This window comes from Eupeodes corollae, chromosome 3 (assembly GCF_945859685.1).
Source record: "Eupeodes corollae chromosome 3, idEupCoro1.1, whole genome shotgun sequence".
Taxonomy (NCBI): domain Eukaryota; kingdom Metazoa; phylum Arthropoda; class Insecta; order Diptera; family Syrphidae; genus Eupeodes; species Eupeodes corollae.
In genome coordinates, this window is record NC_079149.1 from 357,877 (window position 1) to 383,518 (window position 25,642).

At 29.0% G+C, this 25,642-nt stretch overlaps 1 protein-coding gene across 1 annotated transcript in view; it reads right to left on the bottom strand.

The window, feature by feature from the left end:
* The window catches only part of LOC129949680 (uncharacterized), a 43,896-nt gene extending 22,448 nt beyond the window's left edge, over positions 1 to 21,448 (bottom strand). Inside the window, exon 1 of the mRNA XM_056061272.1 lies at positions 20,715 to 21,448. Within this exon, the coding sequence (XP_055917247.1) occupies positions 20,715 to 20,844 (130 nt within the window). The 5' untranslated portion in view covers positions 20,845 to 21,448. The remainder of the gene's footprint in view (positions 1 to 20,714) is intronic.
* Positions 21,449 to 25,642: the final 4,194 nt, after the last annotated feature.

Genomic DNA, 25,642 nt, shown 5'->3' on the forward strand with positions numbered 1-25,642 from the left:
CTAACATTCTTACTTCTTACCTCGAAACAAATTATAAATAATCTCTTTAATAGGTAGATTTTGAAAAAGTTTTTTATTTGTGTAATTACGAACAAAGAGTCTATATATAAAAGTTTATTAGCTTCCAGTAAATATAAATATTGTTAATCGCCTTAAACTTGAACGCTCAAACAAATACAAAGTATTTTACTTATGTATAAAAATAACTTAAAATAGCTCCCACAATCTTTTGCATGAATCAGCAAATTTAATTAACAAAAATAAACATCGCACGCACTTGAACTTGACCCAAAGACGTTTCAAACATTTTAGACGCACACGCCACGCACGATGTACGAATGTAAATTTTTTGTTTTGAATTCCAGTGACACACCCATTCAAGTTGAATGCTCGCATCAAAAAATGTCATCTCTTTATATTTATTCTGTATAATATTTGATTAAAAGAGTATTATATTGGACAAAAATAAGAGTATCATTAGATTCGTAGAGTATAAAAGCCTGGAAAGAACATATGTATCTGAATAATTATAAAAGAATAGGAGGAAAAGACTAACAAAATCGTTAGTTTAATTAAAATTCATTCTTAAGTATTTTAAAATTGAAATATAAAATTAATTAAATTGTCTAAATGCAAGAGTTTGCTAAGCTTTCTATTTATGTATTTGTTTTGAGAAAAGTAAAATATCGCTAATACTTAATGTTCTTGAAGAGTGAAGTGACATGAATATTTGATGGTGCTTAAGGTACCCCTCGTATTGAATATTAATTGTTATGCTCAAGTGAATTCAAATCCAAATTAATTGAATTACTAGAAAATAATATATACCCAAGGTCCAAAGCGAAAGTATGATGGTTTACATTTTATTTAAGTATACTTTGACTTGACTTTTCCTTGTGCCAGTAATTTTATATATAGAAGGAATTTCCAGATACTAGATTTTAGAAAAAATTTTCAAATGAAAATTGTCAAATTGAAAATTTTGAAATTTCTCGACGTTTCAAGGTCCCTAGAGTCGAAATAAAAGATTTTTAGAAAGATGTCTGTGCGTTCGTTCGTCCGTACGTTCGTACGTCCGTACGTTCGCGACGTTTTTTCGTCGTCCATAGCTCAAGAACCAGAAGAGATATCGATTTCAAATATCAAATCAGAAAGATGCAAAAAAGCCTCTCAAGAAAATTGCGTGGGTGTTTTGTTTTACCATAGCAGTTTAAAAAAAAAGGTGAACATTTTGGTTAACCCTAAATATTTTACGAACCAAAAATGTTAGAGACTTGAATTAAATTGTATATAATATATTGTAATGTGATATCAAAGAAATATATTTTTTAAAAAAAATCCATTTAACGTTTTTTTTTTAAATCAAACAAACTGAAAAAAAAATTTGTCACCACCAAAATTGTACGACTAAAATATGATTTCATCTCCAAAACAATTTTGTGCAACAAAAAATAATGTTTTTGACATCTGATCAAATTTTGAGAAAATTGACAGTTCTTTTTATAAAAAATAAAAATCTAAGAAAACATTACTCAAAGTTGGTAAAAATTTAATATCGATTCAAATATCTTTTCAAAAACTTGAATTTAGGCTTCAAACTTATTTTATCTTATAAGAAATATTGTTTTCAACATTCTGATAAATGTTGAAAAAAAATCGAAAAAACTAACAAAAGTTGGTAAAAAATGATTTTTGACTCAAATATATTTTCAAAAATTTGAGATAATAGCTTCTAACTAATTTTTACTTATAAAAAATATTGTTTTCAACATTAGGACAAAATTTTGAGAAAAATCGAATTGACAGTTTTTTACAAAAAATAAAAAACCTAAACAAAATTTAACAAAAGTTGGTAAAAATTGATTTTGGACTCAAATAACTATTCAAAAATTTTAAACATTGGCCTTAAACTAATTAAAATTAAAATAACAATTTTCTTACAAAAAATAAAATAGTAAAAAAAATTAAAAAAAGTTGGTAAAAATAGATTTTCGACTCAATTATCTTTTTAAAAGTAAAAATTTTAGCTTCAAACTAATTTTACTCACAGTGAATATAATTTTCAACATTCAGTAAATTTTTATTAAAATCCAGCAGTCAGTTTTTTTTTTCATAAAAAAATAAAATCTACAAAAAAAGTACGCAAAATTTGATGTTCGGTTCTCGATATTTAAGAAACAAAACACGAAACCCTACAAACTTTTAAGCAAGACAAATCATGGGAAGTTATCAGTTTGTGTCGCATCCCAGCCTCTTTTTAATTTTGGAATAATTAAGATATTCAAATAAATTTAAGAAGTTAAATTATAGGCAACCAATTTAAAAAGCACCTACTGCTTTTTGTCCAATATGATATTTTTGTTTACATTTAAAAGTAGCAATTTAGTGCGACTAAGGCGAGTATTTTATTCATTTTTAGTAAACCAATAAGACTTCAGTATATAAACAATAAATACAAAACTAACCGCTTTCAGTTCATATGGAAGTCCATATTTCATTATAAAGTATTAATCAATTCTCACACATACTTTGAATTTGAATCATTAAAATTTGTTTCACTTTATTAACCAAATTAGTATTTCAAAATTACATACAAAACAAAGTAGAGTGAGTGATAAAGTGTTGATTGGTAATCAGAAATTACAGGTATCGATTGTTTAACAATTACAATGCAGCAATATTTTCCTTGTTTACCTTTTATTCATTGAAGCTCATATAAATAAAAAAAACTGGTTAAGTACAACAAAGCTAGCTTTTTTTAATATTTCTTAAGTACATAGGCTGCTTTAAAAACAATTGAAAAAAGAAAAAAATATATGCACGAGAATCGTCCAAAGGAACCATGAAATAAATCAGAAAATGTGTCGGTGTCGATTGTATATGGAAAGGCAAACCAAAAATAAGAAATACCAATTATACCAACTGCTATTAAAAATATGTAACACGAAACCGCAATGAGACCGTAACGAATCACGATATTGTTTAGTTTGTCTTAAGGTACAAGATTATTAAGCCAAAAAATGTCTTTAATTGTAAACATTTATTTTTATAACCTGTGCCATATGATATAATCATTAGAAGTTATTGCATGTCAGTGGAAAAGATATTTTATTTCTGTATCAATTTTTAATCTTGGAATATGTTTCATTTGTAGTGCTTTTTTTAATTGGGTCATTTTTACCAATAAACAATACAAATTTAATATTAATTTTCATACTTAAGCCTAACCCTAAGATGTCAGCTGTGTTTAAGTTTTGACTCTTTCAGGTTAACGAACGCTACACTTTATTATAAACATGGCTGCGAATTAAAAACATACACAATTTCAACTCCATCTACACCGCTTAGTGATTTGTAAAACTGATATTTTGACTATTTCATTTTTAATGCCACATCCTCTTCCATTTATGCAATGTCGAGCACCTTTTTAAAGCAATTAATTGTTGTGTTTATCAAATCTCTTACTTAATTGTCACACAGCTTAATAAGTTTGAATTGTCATTACATTAAAATACCATTGCATGATGAAATATAAATGAAAAATATACTTCAATTAAAAAAGAAAAACACAAGACTTCATGCTAATGCGCAACATTAAGTTTGCAACAAATGCACAAACAGACAGACGTCCCCAACTCAATTATGTGACAAAATTTGAAAAAAAGGCAAACTATGCAACGATATGCGTATGTAACTTTCATGAACATAAAATGGAAATCATTTTCATGTCGTACTTGTTTTCTGTATAATTATTCCAGTTTAGTAATTTCACATTTTTTGCCCCCTAACGTCTTTCACTTGTGTTGCGACTTGCGACTCAAATCTCACCCATGAACGGTTGGATCAAGTGATCTTGTGGAAATAGTGCAGAAATAAAAATTAAATGTGATGAAATGCAATAATAATCTCAATCACTTATGTACCCATATTATTTAAGTGATATTTTTATTTTAGGTGCAAAAGATATGTCATTCACATGAGATCACATCATTATCATCGTGTCGGGGGAAAATTTTTAGGACATTTTTGAAACTAGTTTTAATTTTTGTACTTTTTTTCAATATAAGCTAAGCTGGAAGTGGTTAGTTGAATTTCTTTAATAAATATTTTGTTTTTGTCTTAAGCTTTTTGCATCTAGCTATTCTGGTTTTGTTTCAGTTTTATGCATAAAAACAAATCACATCACGAGCTGTCGATATTTAAACGAGTTAGTGATATCATAATGCAAATTCATCATATCCGGAATAAAATGCAAATTGATTTTTGTCATGATTATTTTGTTTTTTGTCTGAGTATGTTGGCCAAAAGTAAAAATTTAATATAATTTTAATAAATCGAAATTTGATTTTGAGGACGTGTAACATACCGCGAACTTCATCATTGTTAAATTACTTCACACCAAATTGCATGTAAAACTCCATTGGTTGATTATAAAATGCACGAAAATCTTTTTTGCATTCACATGTAGTAAATTTATGCAGAACGGAAATTTTTATATTTTAATTAACCGAGCTTTTTTATTTTCCTACCGCAGTACTTGTATCTGTTTATGTTTCTACTAGGTACCTACATACATGCTCCCATTCTATAGCATTTTACTACAGACAACCTTCATGTCTTGAAAGATAGTTGCGAAATTCTTTGAGATGTTGGGTGGCACCTTCCATGGCTATAATATGGAAAGGAAAAATAAAAAAAGACCTTATGTGCATGATTTGTGTGTTAGATATAAACTACATAAATTTGCATTTACATACCCTGCTTATCAAGCTGGACAAAATTGTATTTATAAACCTCTATGAGATACGTCAGGAGACTACCTAACAAATGAACACTCAATACTCTTGTCACATTCACTTAGTCCTTGATTATGCTGCAGTTGTCCGGTGATTGAACTGATCGGCCATGGAGATTAAAGCGAATTCTTGGAAGTCTTATAAGACTTAGCATATAAACAACTTTTTTAAAACAAATTTTCTTATTGTTGATAATTAAAAACAAGCTAGAAACCGATTTGATGGAATGTTTGCTAGCTTTTTAAAGTTTGTTTACTGTAATTAAACATAAATAATTAAGATACATACGTATGATGTTGCTACATAACCCAATTTTTTAATAATTTAAGAGTTCATTTAGTCATGTTTTTTTTTTCTTATAATCTTAGTCATTGAACAACTATTGTATCAATTAGTGAGAAATTCAATAAGCTATGTAAGAACCTTTCTTGTCATGCAAAACTATCAAATCGAAATTCAAGTTCTATAAAATCTTGAAGAAACTTCTAAACTTAAAGGATATCGTCTAAAAACAATAAATAATTAACACACCTATACCAGATTCTTATTCATAACTTACCAGAAATTCTTATTTTTGTTGCATTTAGATCTTGTTTACGAATGCAAACAAAAATAAACCTACCAACCTATATCTGTCTGAGATATAAACTTTGTTATATGTACCTAATAACCCAATCACTTTATGGGATTATATAAGGCAACGTGAAAACAAGATACCAGAAAAAGACCAAGTCAAAAGAACACGACTGTAAGTTATACAATAAAAATGCAAATCTAAAAAAAAGAATCTGTGGACGGACAGTAAAACGAAAGGGAAATTAAATTAGCTGAGATTTTAAATGTCTTTCATTCATATAAACAGCAGCTTTATATTTTTGTCTTTTTTTTAATTTATATCAAAAAGTTTGAATAACATTACATACTCAATACCTACGTCCTACATAAATATACTATACATAATGTGTGTTTATTCAATATTTGACACCCAAAAAACAAAAACAAAACTTTTAAAGCTGCTACAAGCTAATGGCTGCGATACCAATGCCGATTTTTGCTCTTACGCAACACATGACCACCACCGTTAGCAATAAACCAGCAATATGGCGCTTCTAGCGGTTTTGGCAGCACAAGAAATAGTATCTTTGCAGCTTATCTATCTTAAGACTAGGAACCCATAAGAAATATTTATACATTCATCGAAGTCATTTCAATTTTAGTTGTTCTCTTATTTTGCCATTACAGTTACAGTTAAGGGAGATTGTTGTATATATTAACATGAAGTCTGCATAAGCCATGGACTCTTTTTCGGGCTGTAATAAATTTAAATTAGGAGCTGAACTCGTGACTTGTCTGGTTTAAGTTTATTTTGTTAGATATCGATTCTTTTACACTCGTGAAATATGGTTAACGCGATATCGAACCGAATGAAACCTTTATAAAGAGGGGAATTTATCTAATGATTTGTTGGTGGGACATTCGAATATTTATTTTGTTTATTTTTGGTTCGTAAATAAATACTTACAAAAAGCAAGAACAAACAACAAAGTGGTTTTAGATAATAATATTTAAAGTATTTAAATTTTGACATTTATCCGGTTATAAATGCATCATATTCTTATAAAGTGAACTGTAGTTTGATTTTGTTTAATAACTGTGGAATTTAAAAATTGAAGTAAGGAAGTTGTAAATTGTCTCTGTTCTTCTTGTTTCTGATGTTTTCCCAAGTTAAAAATTAGTCAATAACATCATAATATATGTATTCTTTAATAAATAAAAATTTTGTTTTTCCAAAATGTGTTGCATTGATAAACAACCTCTGTAATTAGATGTTAATAAATAGCACATTATAAATTTGAACGCAAAACAAAAGAGCTGATTAGAAACCTTTATCTCCGTTCCTGTGGTTGATAAAATGGGCTTATAGAGAGTTATAATGCAATATTTCGGAAAATATTTATGACTACAATAAAGATTTTATTTGAAAAATTGCAATTATGTGTATATGAAATAATATCTTTAAAAAATTCAAAATGCTGTTGAAAAAAGAATTTGGGTTTTATTGCACAGTTGTTACGAGTGCTCAAATTAAATGTTTCTAAGCGATCTGCCGTAAATATAGGTATTTGCCTACTCTAATGACCTTTAAATAATCAAGATACTTTATTTATATATGTACATATGTATGTATCTTCAAATTTATTGAAAATCTTGAGTAAAATCGCCAAAAAGTTAATTGGAATAGTGAAACAAAATCACTTAATTAATCTTGATTAAATGAATAGCACCCAAGCTATTATACATGTGCGGATTAGTCAAACATACAAATACATATAAATACTATTTGAAAAAAGAATTAATAAAGAAAACGATACGATGAAATATTCCAAAACTTAATATTATACATATTGATAATAAAAACAACAGTTACTCTTTTATACACGACAAACTGTTTTCTTACTTAAGATTTTATAACTTTTAATATTTCAGTGTTTAAAAACATAATTTACACTAAATCTTAAGCTGATTCTTACATAAGTTTGATCACCATTTATCTTTTAGGTATTGCTAAATTTAATTTGAATACCTAATATATTGCTTTAATTTGTTTTGATAAATGGTTTGCCTTAACCACTGGCCTCAACCTGATTGCTTCATTTTGAAGAAACAATTATTTGATTTATATATTTCTGCTACCTATCTGTTAAAAATTTAATCAATACTGGCCAATTAAAACAGGATATTAAATTTATAGAGGATTTTCCATAAAAAACAAACCTTTCACAATTTCGGAAAAAACGGTTTATTTAGAAGAGGAATGGGTCTATTTTAACACTAAACAGACATAAAATGGATTTAATTAAAAATTCATTGCAATAATTACTTTGCACATATAAAAGCTTAAGTAAGTAAATCATTTTTAAATGCGATACATGATTTTGCTCCTTCCTTTTTTATTATCAGCATCATAGTCTAACAAGTACTTTGTTGGTGTTACCCAGTGGATCCAGTTTTTCTAAAGGATGAAAGGAATTTTCAAGACTCGTTACTCTGAAGGTAATTGCTTTCACTAGTTGCTATTTATAACAGTGTTTATTTTTTTTTTAAATTTTAAGTATAAACGATGTTTGGCTTTAAGACTAATGAAATTTTATGATCGTGATCTGCATACTTTATGTGTAGTAATAGGGTTGTTGACAGGAGGTTATGTATTAGAGGCTACTTTGAATCTTTGTCCAAATATTTAATCGTATAATTTATGAAATTGAAAGGCATAAATATCTAAGGTTTATAAATGGTAAGTTGAATTCGGGGTTGCTTTAAGTAAATTGTGCTGCACATTATGGTAGTTGAGGATCATGTTTTGAAACATTTCAGGAAAATTGTTGTGTAGGACTGTTTTTCAGATTTCCTTGTAATATCAACTAATGAATACTCGTATTTACAGAGAATAGTGTAGCACTATTTGCAAATTATAAATTTGATGTAATCGATATACCAGGCTCTTAAAATATAAGTTTTACTACTTTACGTATGTCAGTGGTTTATTATTATAATTGTTTTACTATTTTAAAGTAAGCTCTCTAAAATGAGCTCAACTGTTTTGTATTTTGTTTTAATCTTTAAAATATAATCTTCTTTATGAAAACTCTTTAAGTATTATAATTAAATTAAATTTGTTCCACAAAAAACAAGATTTGTACATATTTTATAGAAAAGTAAGTAAGTATTTTCGTAAGATTAACAATTATTAAATTACAATACAAAAAATAAATTACACAAACGAATATTCATAAAAAATCGAGGGACTGCAAAATAAAAACTAAATCATATCAAATATTCACTTAATATAACAACATTTTTTCTTTTCATCTTTATCTTCCGACAAATGTATTTTATCAAATAAAGTTTATGCAGTTTTATGTTAATAATTTGAAAAACAAATCGGAACAGTTCGTTACCTAATTGCAGTCAATTAAGTAAATATATTCACTCGAATCGAAACATTAGTAGAGCAAGTTAAAAAGCAAAATTATAATAATCCTCCAAGGCAATCGTAGATCTCACAGACCAACATCAACATCTAATTGGATATTTGTCAAAATATGTATCTGAGTCACAAAATTCATTCAGCCACAACACACACTTTCTTTTACCTTCAAAACATCTAACAGAAACACAACAAGTTGGCTTTTATTGGCATATCCAAGGTAAGTCTTTTAAAGAACTCGGTTACTCTGTCAATGGTTCACCGAATCTGACTCAAATAACTATTTCAATTGAATATCGAGTACAATGGCAGAAAACAAAATGACATAGAAAAATGTAGTACCCGCGACAGCAGCATGAGCCAGTGCAGCTTAGCGTTGGCGAATATTATGTAAGCCTTTTAGTTTTAGCCAAGAAACAAACAAACAAAAAACACAGATACTTGAACTAAAACAATTACTGAGCTAAGATAGCAATCAATTTTGTGGCTAAGAGAAGCCGGCTGCTCCAATTTGAGTTGACTTTTTGTCTAAACTTTTTGACAACAGCAGCCACAATCGTGATCGTGGAACGCGCACTCGTGTTCAAATCACCTGCAACTTTAAACCTGGACCTGGACATGCAACAAGAAAGTATTTATACAGAATATTGTCTCACTGTTGTCTGATGATGTGAACCAGCATCATCTGTGCCATGGCTTTATTCGGCTTGATTGATTTTAAATGTTTAGACTTTTGTCACACTATATCTATGTAGGTCCTATGAACTATGCAATACAATAGCCATTAAGCATGCACTCTTTTTTGGAATGTTGATGTGTGATTGCGTTCGTTTGTTCGTTTGTCGGGAAGTTTATTTCTTAAAATGAAGTTAGTGGATAAATTGAATGCCAAATTATCGTACTCCTTGGAATGTAAGACTTTTTTGAAGTAAAAATGTAGTTTTTCTGCAATATCTGATGCCTGATGGTGATACTTAATTGGGTCTGTCAACTAAAAATGACGAATTTGATTTTGACAGGTGAGCTTATCAAGTTAAGTTTGGAATCCCATGAATACGGAAATATTTGTATTGCGCATTTTATCTTTTTTACCTTTTAGATTGAAATTGAGGCTTATTTACCTTAGACAAATTCATAAGTATTATATTCATTTAAACTGCAAGTTTATTTATGATTAGTCTTATCATTTATTGAGAAATAGGTTTGTAGTTTCCTTTCAAAACCGATCGATTAAATTTGCCTGAAAGAAAATGAAAACACTCTGATATGCACACAGAAACATATAGTTTTTCCTCTGAAGTGTTTAACTAAAGAAAAACAATGAAAAAAGACGTGGAAAAACATCATTTTAAAATGTACATAAAAACTATAATTTATACACTATAGAAAGTGCAATCTTGAGGCCATTGGTTTATGTGAGAATTTCTTTTGTTTAAATGAATAAAACGTGATGCGATTATTTTTTACTGATACTACAGCTACTTCGTTGACATACATAAGCTTATAAAAAAAATCTGATCTGCTTATTAAAGAAAAAGTTTCAATTTCTTTCAAACAAGCTATAAAAAGACGTATTGTTGTTGATTTAAAAGTGAAAATATTCCTCATCTGTTATTTTTTGCATATAATTCAACACTCTTGGAAGTTTCATTCTAATTTAAATAATAAAAACTAAGATATAAATCACATCTATTCAATCTTTTTATTTTTGGAAATCAAAATTGTGGACTTATTTTACGGGTTTTCATGTAGACAATGCGTCAATTTATTTATTTGCCGTACGCAGGTCGACTTATTTAAATTACGCATGGATTTTAATCCTAAGATTGAAATAAAATAATTGCTGCTATAGATTAACCGTTTATCCAATAAACCATCAGAAATAACGGAAATGACATAAACATATAAATTTAATTTAGTGTTTTCTTTGCTTTTGTAAAGCGAACAGCGTTATGTACGGATTTTTAAATTTTAACTGCATCCATTAAAATGAACCCAAAACACCAAGAAATTGGATCAATTAAGTTTAATTTATTAGTCCACACGATTTTATAACATAAATTAAACTATTCGATATCAATTAAATATTGAACATTTGCATTAAAAAATCATTTTAATTTTAATACATTAAAGTGAAAGGAGAAACTAAAAAGTAACATTATTTAGTGCTCCCAAAATTTAAATAAAAGTTTCGTAAATAATTCTATGAGCAAAAGAACTTTCCATACCCATAACATAAGTTATTATTCCACTTAGATTAAATACATATAGATAAAAAGTTCGAAAGCATCAGGGTTGGTGAAATTGTAAAGGTTTAAAGAAGACGCGATATACGCCTTGACGAGGCCTAGATCACTTTAGAAACTAACCAGACTCATTAATCGCTTCAAACAGGAAACTCAATTTTTGATTATCTTAAGTTTGGAAGTTAGATCAATTAGCTAAAGTTGTAGATTTCCCAAAAGTCATAATGTTAAAAAATCAAATAAATACAAAACAACATATAGGCTAGAGTGACCCACTCTGAAATAATTAACTAAATGTTAACATCTCCTCACAGATTATGCTTTCAGTTTCAAAATTAGTGGATTAAATTTGTACTAAAATATCAATTTCCGTTTTCAAATAACAGCTAAGACAATAGCTTTTGTGGAATTTGTATATTTTATACCAAGAAAGCAAACTTGCGGGAACCAGAAGTTGAAGCAGAACTTCTTTCCTGATTATGAAGTAAAAAGGCAAAAACAATCTTGTGAATTCTGTTTTGTAACTTCAAAAAATATTTGTACATCAAAAATCTAGCTTAAATATTCCCTAATTTTGTATGAAATTATTTCCTCATTTCAATAAGCATGACATGTGTGTGCAATATAAATAATAGTACTTTAAAAATTTCTCAAACAAATCAACAAAATTTATTATCAATGTAAATAAACTCGAAACCATACATATTCTTCTATGAATCTTTGTTAACAAAGTTGACATATGATTGATAAATTGCTTATGGTAAACTTTGATTTCGTGCCTTTTTAAATCGAAACAAGAAATTCCTGAAGGAAATTAAATTTATGAATATCTTTACATATTCGGAAAAAACTCGTGAAAACTGTGGGAAAAAACGTGTGATATTTCAAGTCAACACTGTATGGTGCATAATGTTTATGGCTTTTAACGCCTTCAACATCAGATTATATTTAATTTTTGCTGACAACGATTATTTATTAAGGAACACAAGGCGAAAGCTCCATCCATATGCTTCCCACTCACTAAATATGCAATTCAAATTTGAATTTTTAAAGAAAGCTAACTATTCATTTTTCATTTCAAAACTGCAAGTGCTGAAAAATGAATTTAAAGAATTTTATTAATAAGTCTTTGGAAATTATTCAAGTTCTCTTTCTACGAAATTCCTCTTTGCTTTTCTTTTATGCCACAATTGCTTTGATTGCCAAATATTTTTACCACGAGGCACTTAATTTATGGTCTTGTTGCATATGCACAAGACGCCGCATATATGTTTTAGGTGGGAACATCATCTCGAGAAGACAATAGAATTTAAATCATATTTCATGAGAAACATTGTACACTACAATGAGCTGTGGCTTTTAAGGTGCACATTAAAGCAGATAGTAGAAATGCAGGCAGTGAAGTAATTGTGCAATAGAAGGCTCTGTCGTCAGATAGTGGCGCGGCGTTGACTATAGAGAGCATTCAAGAGGTAGAAATGGTGTGGCAGATTGCCTGGAGTTTGACATTTGGAATATGTCACGATATCTTTAGAAAATACTTAATTTTTAATATTTCTTGCTGTTTTATTTGACTTCATCAAAGTTTGATGTGTTTATGAATCTTTTTCCTGTTTTACAATACTTAAAAGAACTCAATTGCGAGGCTTTAAGTAAAGAAAGTATTAAAACTGGAAAAAAAAGTTGAAAGTAACTTTGTTTAAAAAATGGTGCTGATTAAGTTAAAAAACTGAATTTACTTTTGATTTATTTGCATTTCCAAGTAATAAGGAAAATATTCTTTTTTAATATTCTATTATTCATGTAAACAGTTATTTTATTAGCAATAATTTAATTATGAGAATTAAAAGTAATTAAACAATTATGTATGTACGTCCTATAACACCCTTGGATTTTATAGATACTACATGTGCCATAGAAAAAGTTGCCCGTTGTAATCTTGATAAACCCGTTCTAGTGTTATTAAAAGACATTAAAACCTTTTTTATTAATTTGATGTAAGTCTTTTATTATTTAACTTTTTCTCGAACCTAACTTGAATATTTCCGGGGTAAGAATTTGTATTTATATTATAATTATTATTACATAATTATTATTGCCAAATAATTATTATTAGATAATTATTATATTATAATTAAAAAAATCTAAAAGATTCCTTTAAAAGACATATTAACTTTAAAAGAGACGTTAAAAGGGACAGTTTTTCTTGCATGATTGTAGACAAATATTTTGTTGGAAAACATAAACCATATTATAAAATACTTATCTAGAAAACTATTTTCCCCTCAATGTACATATCGATATCGTTTATCGTACAATTTTAAAATATTTAAAATTCGGCACGCAAATTGAAACATCAAACGACTTACCTAGAAAATAAAGAAACGAAAAAGTATTAGATTTCTTGCATGAATATAAAAAGTAGTAAAATAAAAGTGTATAATTAATTAATGGAAGTGGAAAAAGGTAGCTGTTATTAGTTTAAACTGCCAATTAGCAGTTCTATTGTTGTCTGTATCTTTGTATTCAATTTATTTTGTTTATACACTGTTATGCTTTTTGAATAATTAATTACTTAAGAAAATATGAAATGTACATTTATCAAAAAGTTTACAAAATCAAACCATCTCCAAATAAAAAAAGAAAACAAAAATCAAGATTGGAAGCAAATAAATTTGAAATTTGATATTAAGTCATTTTTCATTTCAAGTAAATTAAATTTTCTCAGTGCGTTTTACTGCATTTTTGTAGCTTATTTGTAGCTTAAAAATCACTCGAATTCCAAGCCTATATCACTTAAAATCCGTAAACAAAAAAACAATTCATGCAAGTAAAAGTCAATCCAGCACAAAAACGAGTTAGTGTCCTTCAATCCAACAAATGATATTTGTTGAAAAATAAAATTAAGAAAAAAAACGTTTAAAAATCGTGATCGCAATGAACTTCTTAAAGTAAACGAACAACTTTTCCATGCAATTTTCTTCTCTGACATTTTAAAAATGAAAACAAAAAATACAACAACAACTTAACATAGAAAAATAAAGTTAGACAAACATGAATTCATCTACCATTAGCCTCAGTTAGCCAGCCAGCCAGCCAGCCAACGACAACGGAGACGACGACAAAGACGTCTGAAGAAGATACAGTTGTTGCTGATGATGAAGATAATTTTTTTAAAAACCGCTAACCGGAAAGAAATAAAGCAGAGTCTTGAAGTCTTGTCAGAGAGCAAGTCGTGGTATCCTGTCTAGATGCGTCAAGTTGAAAAAGCTGAATTTCCACAACGTTTTTTTTGTAGATTTTATGCTCGTGTCATAGAGCTTAACAAATACCAGATGAACCATAAAACGCCTCCTAATGTTTTCAGGTTTTCTTATGCATTTAGATATATTTTGCACATTAATTCAAAGAAATGGCGGGATGAAACGATACGGTGTAAACTTTTTACGTTCATAACAAGTTATTCGTGGTATAAGGAAATAATAACTGCGACAATGGTCTTGACCGAAAGGGTTAAAAACATTTGGACAACTTCCAAATTTGCTGACAAAAATTATACCTATGTATATTTAAATCAGCTAAAAGACTCCCTGACAGTGAGCTATTTGGTGCTGGTACATGGAATTTTTTTATTAACGTCTGTGATGCTTTGGTGAACCTTCAATTCCAAGGACACCTTTATCCTATTAAAGCCTTTTTGCGGAGAAACCGGCGTTGGTTACAAATCTTTCTTTCACTATAGTTTTTGTGCTTAAGGATTATTATTATAAATGTTCCATATTTGATACAAAACTATTGATTAATAGCCCACTGTGAGCATTTAAATTAATAAAAATAACGATACATCGATAAGCAATAATGGTGACATGATGTCTGGTTTGAACAAAAATGGCGAAAACATCACCACCATACTGAAAGGAAAAAGGAAATGCTTACGAAGAAAAACAATAAAAAGAAAAAGAAAAAACAAACACCTTTTACTGATTTACCACTAATTCAGGAGCCTGTGGTTGACTTCACACCTTTGTTGCTATTCCCTTCACGCTTCAGGCTGCTTTCGCATAAAAATCAATCAATTGGCTGGGAAAAAGTTAATGGCTTCCTATTTAGTTGGCACAAGCGTGCAAACTGCAAAGCCTCATTGGTCGGGCATTTGTCTTCATGGAAGGTATACGAGTATATAGAGAAATATGAGCCTATTCACACAGGTTTCAGGAAACCAGTAATTTGTCTTAAGTGGAGTGTTGTGAGTTTTGAGTCATGAGACACATTCAAAGCAAAGGGCTACACATTTCGTAAGCTTTCCTTGAATAATGATTATAATCTCAATTTTATGTCATATACGAGTACCAATCAATCATACATGCGTCTATGAAATGTAGGGCTCGTGGGAAAAGAGGTTATGTGCAGTGGTTGATTGAAATAATAGTGACGTTGTAATGTGATATGCGCTATAAGCACTTGTTTCTCGCTTTCCCACGCTAGAACGTTATTTCTTTCTGAATTTATTTCCATTGGAAATGCACATAAATAGTGTCACAGACCTTCAGATAAACCACACAAGGTGTTCCACATTAGCACGAATGCATCATATCAATAATGCTTAAGTGTTCAGGTCTTAGCTTAGCTAAGCTTAGAGATAGAGAGGTAGTTGAGTTCCAGGTTAGTCATCTTTGCTGACAGAGTGATTGAACGAGTTTTGTGTAGAAAATAAAATAATAAAAATAGAGTGTAGTATATACAGAAATAATGTTATTATTTATTATATTTATTTATTTTACTCAAGCCAACACTTATGATGTTGGTTTGGTATAGCCACATCTTGATTATTTAATTTTAAATTTGTTGCTCGTCGAATCGATCGATGTAATTGAACTTTCAGCTATAGTTGATAGAAAGTTGAAAGCATCTATGAAACCAGTTGAATGTGGGTTTTAATACTTATTTAATTAGATTTTTTAAAGTTGACTCTTTAGCATTTTAGAGTATCATCAACTTTTTATATATCAAACTTTACAAGGAACATAAAAAAACAAGTTTATTTTCTAACTTCAATTTATTACCGTTGTTTTTATTGGAGTAAAAAAATACTCAGTACTTTAAAGTGACTTGCGTAATTTATTTAAATCAAATAGCAAAATGTCTTGACTATTTACGATGCATAATTAGGTATTTGCTCATTCTTCCACATCAGTGACATAAGCGTAATATGTATTAGTATTTGCAAAAACCGTTTCATTTATTTGTACAAATAAAAAATATTTCAATAAAAACGTAGGTTTAACTTCCAACTCAATAGAAATTAATATTACAACTCTCAACCATTCCTCCTGTGTGCGATTAATGTAACGAACTTACGGTTACAGTTTGTATGCCGAATTCTACCGGCTTATTTGAGAAACACACTTTTTATTACTAGAACTACTCCTGGAGGGTTTGTCAATTTCTGGGATGATAGTTCTACTAGCACTAACCATCACGAATAGGGTTCAATTTTTCAGTAACAGATATTTAAATTGATAAGTAATCGATATATTTCATATAAAAATCAATCAGTCAATATATTCGGTTTGTCAAAATTATAAAAATAGATTTCATTACGTAAATATTTATAAATTCATACCCAACTCATAGGGGATTTAAAAAAGCTCACTATCGCTATTGGAAAAAAGTGACATGTCAAGTATACTATTAGAACTTTTCAGCGTGAAGTGACCAGGCTTAAATATAGTTGCGACTCTGTTACAGGTTCGCTCAGTGACATAAGCGTAATATGTATTAGTATTTGCAAAAACCGTTTCATTTATTTGTAAAAATAAAAAATATTTTAATAAAAACGTAAGTTTAACTTCCAACTCAATAGAAATTAAAATTACAACTCTCAACCATTCCTCCTGTGTACGATTAATGTAAGGAACTTACGGTTACAGTTTTTATGCCGAATTCTACTGACTTATTTGAGAAACACACTTTTTATTACTAGAACTACTCCTGGAGGGTTTGTCAATTTCTGGGATGATAGTTCTACTAGCACTAACCATCACGAATAGGGTTCAATTTTTCAGTAACAGATATTTAAATTGATAAGTAATCGATATATTTCATATAAAAATCAATCAGTCAATATATTCGGTTTGTCAAAATTATAAAAATAGATGTCATTACGTAAATATTTATAAATTCATACCCAACTCATAGGGGATTTAAAAAACCTCACTATCGCTATTAGAACTTTTCAGCGTGAAGCGACAAGGCTTAAATATAGTTGCGACTCTGTTACAGGTTTCATTGACAATTAGTTCGACTTAACTATGTCTTTTTCAATTAACTTAAAGTCTTTAATAATGTTAAGAACATGTGACCTAGTCGTATATATTATTTTACTTTCAGTTTAAGCACGTGGTTTTAATTACAAATTGTATTAAGTGAAACTCAATGAATACACCGAGTTAAATCAGTATTATTCCTCTTCGTTTGGTAACTTTACATGACCATATACTTAACCCATAAATATAACGAAACCTTACAGGTTGAGCTTGAGGTATAAGTAAAACCGTCAAGACGTCAGATAAATTTCTCCGCCTCAGTTTCAACAAAATCAGCTATAAATCTCATGATATAAAAGTGATGAGACTTAACATAATTACCAATTATTTGCTGCAACATGTTGTGAGTTGAAACATATTTTGCTATTAGCTGTTGGTACTACTATACTTGTTCAGCTAGAACCTGTCGTTCATATGATTTTATTTTTTAATTAAAAGTATCTTTTCAACTTCGAGTGTCTACTGATGTTGAAGATTGTTCTATGTTCTCATTTGAAACTGGATCACTGATAAATCTTTCAATAAATAGTTTTATAACAAGTTTCAGAATACGCAAGTGTGTAACTAGTCGGTACGTACGTGCACGTAATATTGGTTGCTGGCGATTTTGTTTTCATTTAAATTATTTAAACGACACGAAGTCAAAGGAGGCTGCATAAAGTGGGTTACTGGAATGCAAGATACACTCAAGAATTGTGTTTAAAATAAAAAAGAAGAAAAATATTTACTTAGAAAACTGTTTGAAATGGAATTCGAAAATAACTCTTCATTGCGTTTATCTTGTTTTAAATCAAAACTGGTTTCATTTTTATATTTCACAACGTTGGATGGTAATGTAAAAGATAATCAGGTAGGTACTCATATGTCTTTGAAAATATTGCTAAACTTTTGATTATATATTTTGCAAATTAAAAAAATGCGTAGCTCAAACGGCGTTGTTTACGCTTAATCAAAACGATTAAAGTGTCTCTATAAATTGATAGCGGAATTACATATGACTTCAGAGTTAGGTATGCTAATTCATATTTACAGCTACGCATTCAACTTTGTTCAAGAATTAATGAACAAATTATTCAAATTAGCACTAATTAAGTGCAAATTATTTTAAATTACCTTACGATGAGATGGAAGGCGTGGTGTTATGGCAGTTTTAACTGTTTTGATGGTTAACTATAAAAAGAATTTGATTTGTTTATATTTAATAATGAACCTCGAAACTGATAGTTCACCCTTAAGTTTATAAGTTTATAAACTTATTAATTAAGTTTTAATTGAAATGATAGTTTTGTATTTATTAGGATACAATTTCCTACATAAGTATTCAATAGGTGAAATTCAGGTTAGAACTTAAATAAAGACTTTAATATCTATACACTAGCAATTTTTTTTAAATTTATTGGAAATTACAACTTCCTAATTTAATTCTATTTATGTTTGATTTTTCAATGTTTCAACAGATAAAATGACTGAAATATACAAACAAAAACCTTTAAAAGAATTTGTCATTTCCTTTGAAACAATTTTCTTGAACTAAAATCTGGTTTCGGAAACCAATTATTAAATCATTTGATAGTGTCGATTTCAAATTCCAGCGGTTTTTATTTAACATAAAATTAGCCAATCAATTCATAAAAAAGTCTATTGCACTTAATTATATAATTATACGTAACATACTATAGACACTGACTAAATGATTAATGAATTAGAAAACCTGCAAAAGTGATAAGAGACATATTCATTAGAGAACCAAGAAATCTCTATGGACTCTATAAACAACTTTTTTCTCAATTAATCGAGGTGAAAACAATTTTTAACTGGTTTTAAGTGTTTTTATATTGTTTATATATTGTTTAATATGTTAAATTAAAAAATATTTTCCATTCATGAGGTTTTATTAACGAACATTGTATGCTATATTATATTCTACAGGGACACTGCAAATTCATGAATCGAGCCAAAACGAAATAAACAGACAAAAGTTACCAAAGTTAAATTATCAAATTTTTAAGTACATATTGTTTTTTTTTTAAAGAGGCATATTAAACCTAAATTACGAATTCATGTGGATATATATAGATATTGGCAGACTGTCTTATATTTCCAATTTTTGTTACATGAATAAAACTTTGATCCATGAAAGTAGACGAAAGAACCATGAACCTTTATATTTTGAGACTTTTATTTCATAGATTTTATCACTTAATTATGAGGTTTTGTACAGTAAAGGTTCGATGTAGTAAATTTCGTAAAAGTGAATTTTTCAGTATTGTGAATACAAACTAATTTATTCAGACTATTGTTAGTAGTATATTGTTATGTATAAATTAGACAGTTTAAACCTTTGTGTCACAATAAATTTTACATAATATTTTTTTTTCTGATTGCAATAACTGTTGTTAGACTAAATAGAAAGCCTTTCAAGAGACATTTTGCATTTGTATTTACATTTAAAGGTGCAAACCCCTTAAAACTTTACTCTGTAAATAGTGAACAGACTTGGTTTTTATTAATTCCACTTATCGAACGTCTTCTATACTGCATCTATACATCCTTTTCTCATATTTTGCTTACATATACATATATACTATGTACTATTTGATCTTATGAATTTATTTTGTTTTATTAATCATTTGTTTAATTATAAATTATGCATACACATAAGTAAATTTCTTTTGTAAAATTGATTTTAAATTATTCAGAAATTTCAATTTAAAAATTAAGATAACTATTTAATAATTTTGTATTAATAAAAATGGTGCCATGAAGTTAAAGTTTTAATACTTTATATTTGTGGAGATAATTTAAAAATAAAAGTTTACAACGTTAATGCTATAGATCACATACAATTGTTAAAAAAATGCAGGATTAAATTCAAAATTTCATCCGTTCGTATATAAAATGTAAACTGAATTGCTCCATACCTTTCTATACTTTAATAAGAATATATAAAGGAATTACTTCTAGGACCCTTTTTATTAAACAGTATGGAATATTAAAGGATTTTCCAAGTACGTATATTTCATAAATATTATAAAACTATACAAAATATGAAAATAAGAATGTAGATTTATGTAACACTACTCAATTTTAGTTTAAATGAACGTATTGATTTAAAAATAAATAATTTCAAAAATTGTGAAATAGAGCTTATGAATGTGATTTGAGTTTCACGAATTCAAATCAACTTTCTAATGAATTTTTGGATACCAAAGCATGTTCGACAGTTGTTTTTATCCATCAAATATAACTATTCAAAATATAAGAATCATGAATCTTCAACAGAACTTGTGAAAGTACCAAATTTTTGTATCCATAATATTTGTTCCTTTTTCCTTATAATAATAACAAAGTTTATTACCTTTAACTCTTGATGGCGATCCAACACGTACGGCACGGGCAAGTCGATTAGTATCCAAAAGTATGACAAATATTGTCAGGAACACAGGATAACTGTTCAACCCAAAATTAAAAATCCACTTCACAAACATTATGTGACCGTTGATGTTCCTTAAAATTTTAATTATCTTCTGATTACAATATTATCAAGTTGGTTTTGGAAAATTAATTTGTTTATTTTTTTATTTTTGTAGCACTTTATAAATTGCACCTTATAAAATGCATAACTTGTAGAAAAACAAAATGTGTCACAATAACCACATAATAAATAATTTTATTAGGGTGTATTAATTTTAATTATATCGATTTTTTAAAAATACTTTAAAGCATCCAGTTTAAATTGTATAAAGTTAAACTCCGCGAAAAATCACAGCTAATTCGATGAAGTATCCATTAAATAAAATGTATCCATTCATGTGCATTGGTCTTGTGAATTATTTACCGAACTGTATCGTGGTAAAAATGTAATAAATTTATTAAAGAATTCAAAAAGCGAACACCAATCAGCCAGCTCTGCGCGAAATAAGAAATGCGCGTCCCGCGTTTAAGCACCAAACTGAAGGCAACCTCAACTCTGAACGGTTATTTAAAACCTTCTAAAAGATCCAAGACTCGAAGCCAATAAGCTACAACTGTTGCTGCTGACGCTGAGACTAAGACCTGAGACCTGAGACCACGCAAAGAAATTTTCACTTCGAATTGCAATAGAAACCAGCAACAGAGCTCCATCTACCGCAGACACTAGAATTCGAAGATCAATCCCTCATTCAAGCCTTCACTCTACCATCATCGGCAACTGACACCATTACAAGTTTGTGCATATATACAGTACTCGAGCTTAGTTGTATTGCGTTTGGGTTTTTGCTCTTGTTATCGACACGGATTACGGTAAGTACTCGTAACTTGTATTCGTGCAATATCCGCTGTTTTGGTTTAAAGGAGCGGTTTAGCTATAAGGCTTAGGTTAGATGCTTAAAATGAAAACAGCGAAAAGAAGAGCTTTTGAGCGTGACTCGTTCTTCGAAAGAGATAAAAGCTTATGTTTTTGGATAAAAGAGTGGAAGCATTATACTAGAATTCCGTTATACCGTATACGATATCACAGCTTAAGAGAGATTTGTCTTGATCAGGTGTGGATACCGAAGTGCCAATCGGTCGCCAAGAAAATCACTCTCGCTTAAAAAGGAGTGGGAGTCTGGGAGTTTTGGTTTTTTCTTGTATTTTCATGAGGAAAGTGAAAAGCTTTGCAATTTATCATTTAATTTTTTGATGTAGCCTATGTATGCTTTTGCTCTAGATCGTATGTTGTTTACACACATAAACAGTTAGTAAGTTGCGGTGCGGGTATTACAGCACGAATTTACGTCAAACGCTCATCGACAAAAAAATGCTAGTTAGACTACGACTGCGGCCGTCGCGGGAGACGGAGGGATTTTGATTTTAGATTCCGTCCGACCAACTGGCTGCGGCTTCGGCTTCAGCTTCAGCTTCGACTTTGGCTGCGGGATAATGTTGAGATCGAAAGTTGTTGTGCCATTGGTGAGGTTGTTGGTGAATACTGATTGTGTATGAACGTTTGGTTTGGCCTAATTCTGTCTGTAGGCCACAATCAAAGTGGTTTGGCTGGTTCTGCAAAGAGTTGAGTTATGTTTTGTTTTGGTGAAGGAGGTATGATCACTTGGACTATGATGGCTGTGGTTTGTTGGATATCAATCGTAGTAATTAACAGTTAGGAGTTGTGTCCGAGAGCAGAGTAAAGAGTAAATATTTGTCTGTAAGTAGTTTTGAATTTGATTTGATATCTCAATTCAAGACGTCGAAAAATTAAAATATATTTTCGTGCTGTCATATATTTTTGTAGTTTAGGTATTGATCGTGAACTGTATACATTTTATGTTCGATCTATAAATCGCTGCAATTATAATTTGTTGATTAATTAAGACCATAATTTATTTATGGTTTTGGAAAACAAAGATTACGAGTAGGTCCAATTAAAATAGTAAAATTACATATGTACATACATATATACAAATTGAATTAGTTTCAAAATTTATTTAGAAGAGCGGATAACATATTTGGACGATCGTAGTTAATTTATTTATTGAGAAACTGTATGCCTATAGCTGAATACTTTAGAGTATGATTCAAAAACAATGTGTAGGATTTAATCACCCCCTAGAAAAATAATACAGATCGATGATAATGACTCCCTTGTGCGAGTAAGGTCAGGAATGAAGTCCACCGAACCCGAGAACCCAAACAAATTTTAATTAAAAACTAAGCAAAAAGTTTTAGCCCCTACAGAAAACGTAAAAAGCGTACATTAATTTTCCAAATATTAATAATTTGGTCTTAAGTGTATAATTATATTTTAATATGATTTTTTGCCTATTACGAAGAACAGTATGAAGTTATTATGTTAGATACACATTAAATATATTCAACCTCCTATAAAACATCATTAATAAATAACAGAAAAACAAATCAATTTTAAAGCTATTTTAAAGCTATTTTCAACAACAACAAATAAAAAACTCTGTATGATCAACGAAAACAAACATTGGCTTGCATCATTCAAATACAATAAGTAAAGACTTTTGACCTTCATCTTCAATTATTCAGTTTAAGGTTTTCAGCTTGAGGGCAATTTCAATTGAAGTATTGCATTGTTTAGGAAATGCCTTAAACTGTATTATATGAGTTGATAAAAAAAGTATTTTCATTTAATAATATTGTTCGCATTATTATACTATATTATTTAAACATACATTCAGTAGGCTTTTAAATTGATTCGCCAAAGTCTATTTATCAAGTCATAATGCAAAAGAAAAAAGAAAACAAAGTTACAGCAATATCTAAATTTATCGAAATATACATTTATGTACCTAACTGCTTTGTAGAAATATTAATTTGCTACCTTTATATCTTAATTAGAGTTAAACAAACGTTAAGTAATATATTTTCTCAAGCAGCTATTGGTTGAATATGGCTACCTCTTAGCCTATTGTATTTAAATTTTATTAGATAAAATATATTCTTGAAACTTACGTTCCACTTTGATTTAATAAAATACATTTTTTAATTCATTATTCGCGTAAACTTATTTTTCTCAACTTTTATAAAAAAAAATTTAAAGGAGATGGGTAATATCTTTAAAAATAATGCAAATACGTTTATTTATATTTATATTTATATTTTAATTTATATTTATATTTATATTTATATTTATATTTATATTTATATTTATATTTATATTTATATTTATATTTATATTTATATTTATATTTATATTTATATTTATATTTATATTTATATTTATATTTATATTTATATTTATATTTATATTTATATTTATATTAAAACCAAAGTCAGAAACAAGAATACTGTTTTCAAAATCGGTTACGGGATTACCTAAGAAAATGTATTTTAGGCAATGTCTTATAAAGATGGTTGGTCCATCATGCATTGTGGACATATTGTGGTGGCTCTTTGTAATATGTTGTTATCCAAAGCAATTAATTATATATAAAATCTAAGATGAGTTCAATATATTATTCAGCTCGAAATATTTAAAATAAACATTCTGTCTGCAAATATCTTTTCTATCTATATTTAGTTTTTGATTTCGATACGACTTTTTGTTTCTATAATTAAGACCAAATAATAAGTGTTAAACAACCTAGTTGTAAGATACTCAACAGCGGCGACGGTATAAAGAAGTTGCTTGTTCAACGCTTGTTCTATGAAAATCGTGTATCGGTTAAACATTTAATTAATCTTCAAATAAAAAATATTAAAACACTTACAAAATCTTTGGTAACTGATTCAATAAGTTATATTACATTCCTATTCTCTGCTACCCTGCATGTTTAATTAAAACATTCTGACCCAGAAAGTCCTGTTTGAACGTATCTTTACGAGGAGCTATTTCAACTTATTTTTTGTGATTTTCTTCCTTTCACAAATTATTGCTTGAAGATTTCCAGAAAAAAATACCTGTCTCACAATCACCGCCGCCACCGCCACCACTATCGCCATTGACGTACGTCGTCGCACCGCCGATAACTATCCGATCAAATCTTTTTAGTTGATTTATCGTTTCTAGATTGCCTTAAAATATGCCAAGTTTGTGTTGGCAAGCAAGTTGGGTATACAAGTCATTAAAATCATATGAATTATGAATATGGAGTGCGAGCACCAACTTGTAAGAAAATCCAACTGCAATTTTCAGCTAAAGATACGCATAAAAAGTTACATTTTAACAAAAATATATGTACAAGTATTCCAACTTAAAAATATTGTGCAAAGGGTCGCTGCATTATCCCTCAAAGTAGGAGTTATGCAACATCATAATTATACTGACAAGGCGACACTTATATATCCGTCCAATTCGAATCCATACTTTATCAATTAGTTTAAATCTAAAAACTGGGAGTTTAGTTGTTAATTAATATTGATTGCGTTCTGCTCGGGTCGGCTTCAATTTTGGTTTTGGTAATTTTGCTTTATTTCTGTCAGATTATATCAAGTACCAAGTCCATTAGTAGATATAAACAATATTACTCATTTAGTTTTTTTTTTTTGTAAAAATTATGCCAGCTGGATTACATCACGAAACCTTTCAGTTCTTTCAGTAAGTGCGCCTTGTAGTGAAAATCAATTATTTATATCTACTAGATTATATCTCTGGAGATGATGATGTTGGCAAACATTTTCAACGCTCGATTCGGATTGAAAGGTTCAATCAGTCAAATCCGGGTGCTAATTGCGCATGTACTCTCGAAGAAAACATTAAAAGAAATTCATTATATCCCTAGGCGAAGAATTGAAATCTTAGTTTATTTTGTTATAATTTAAAATAAACCAACAATTGAAAAAAACATTATATCT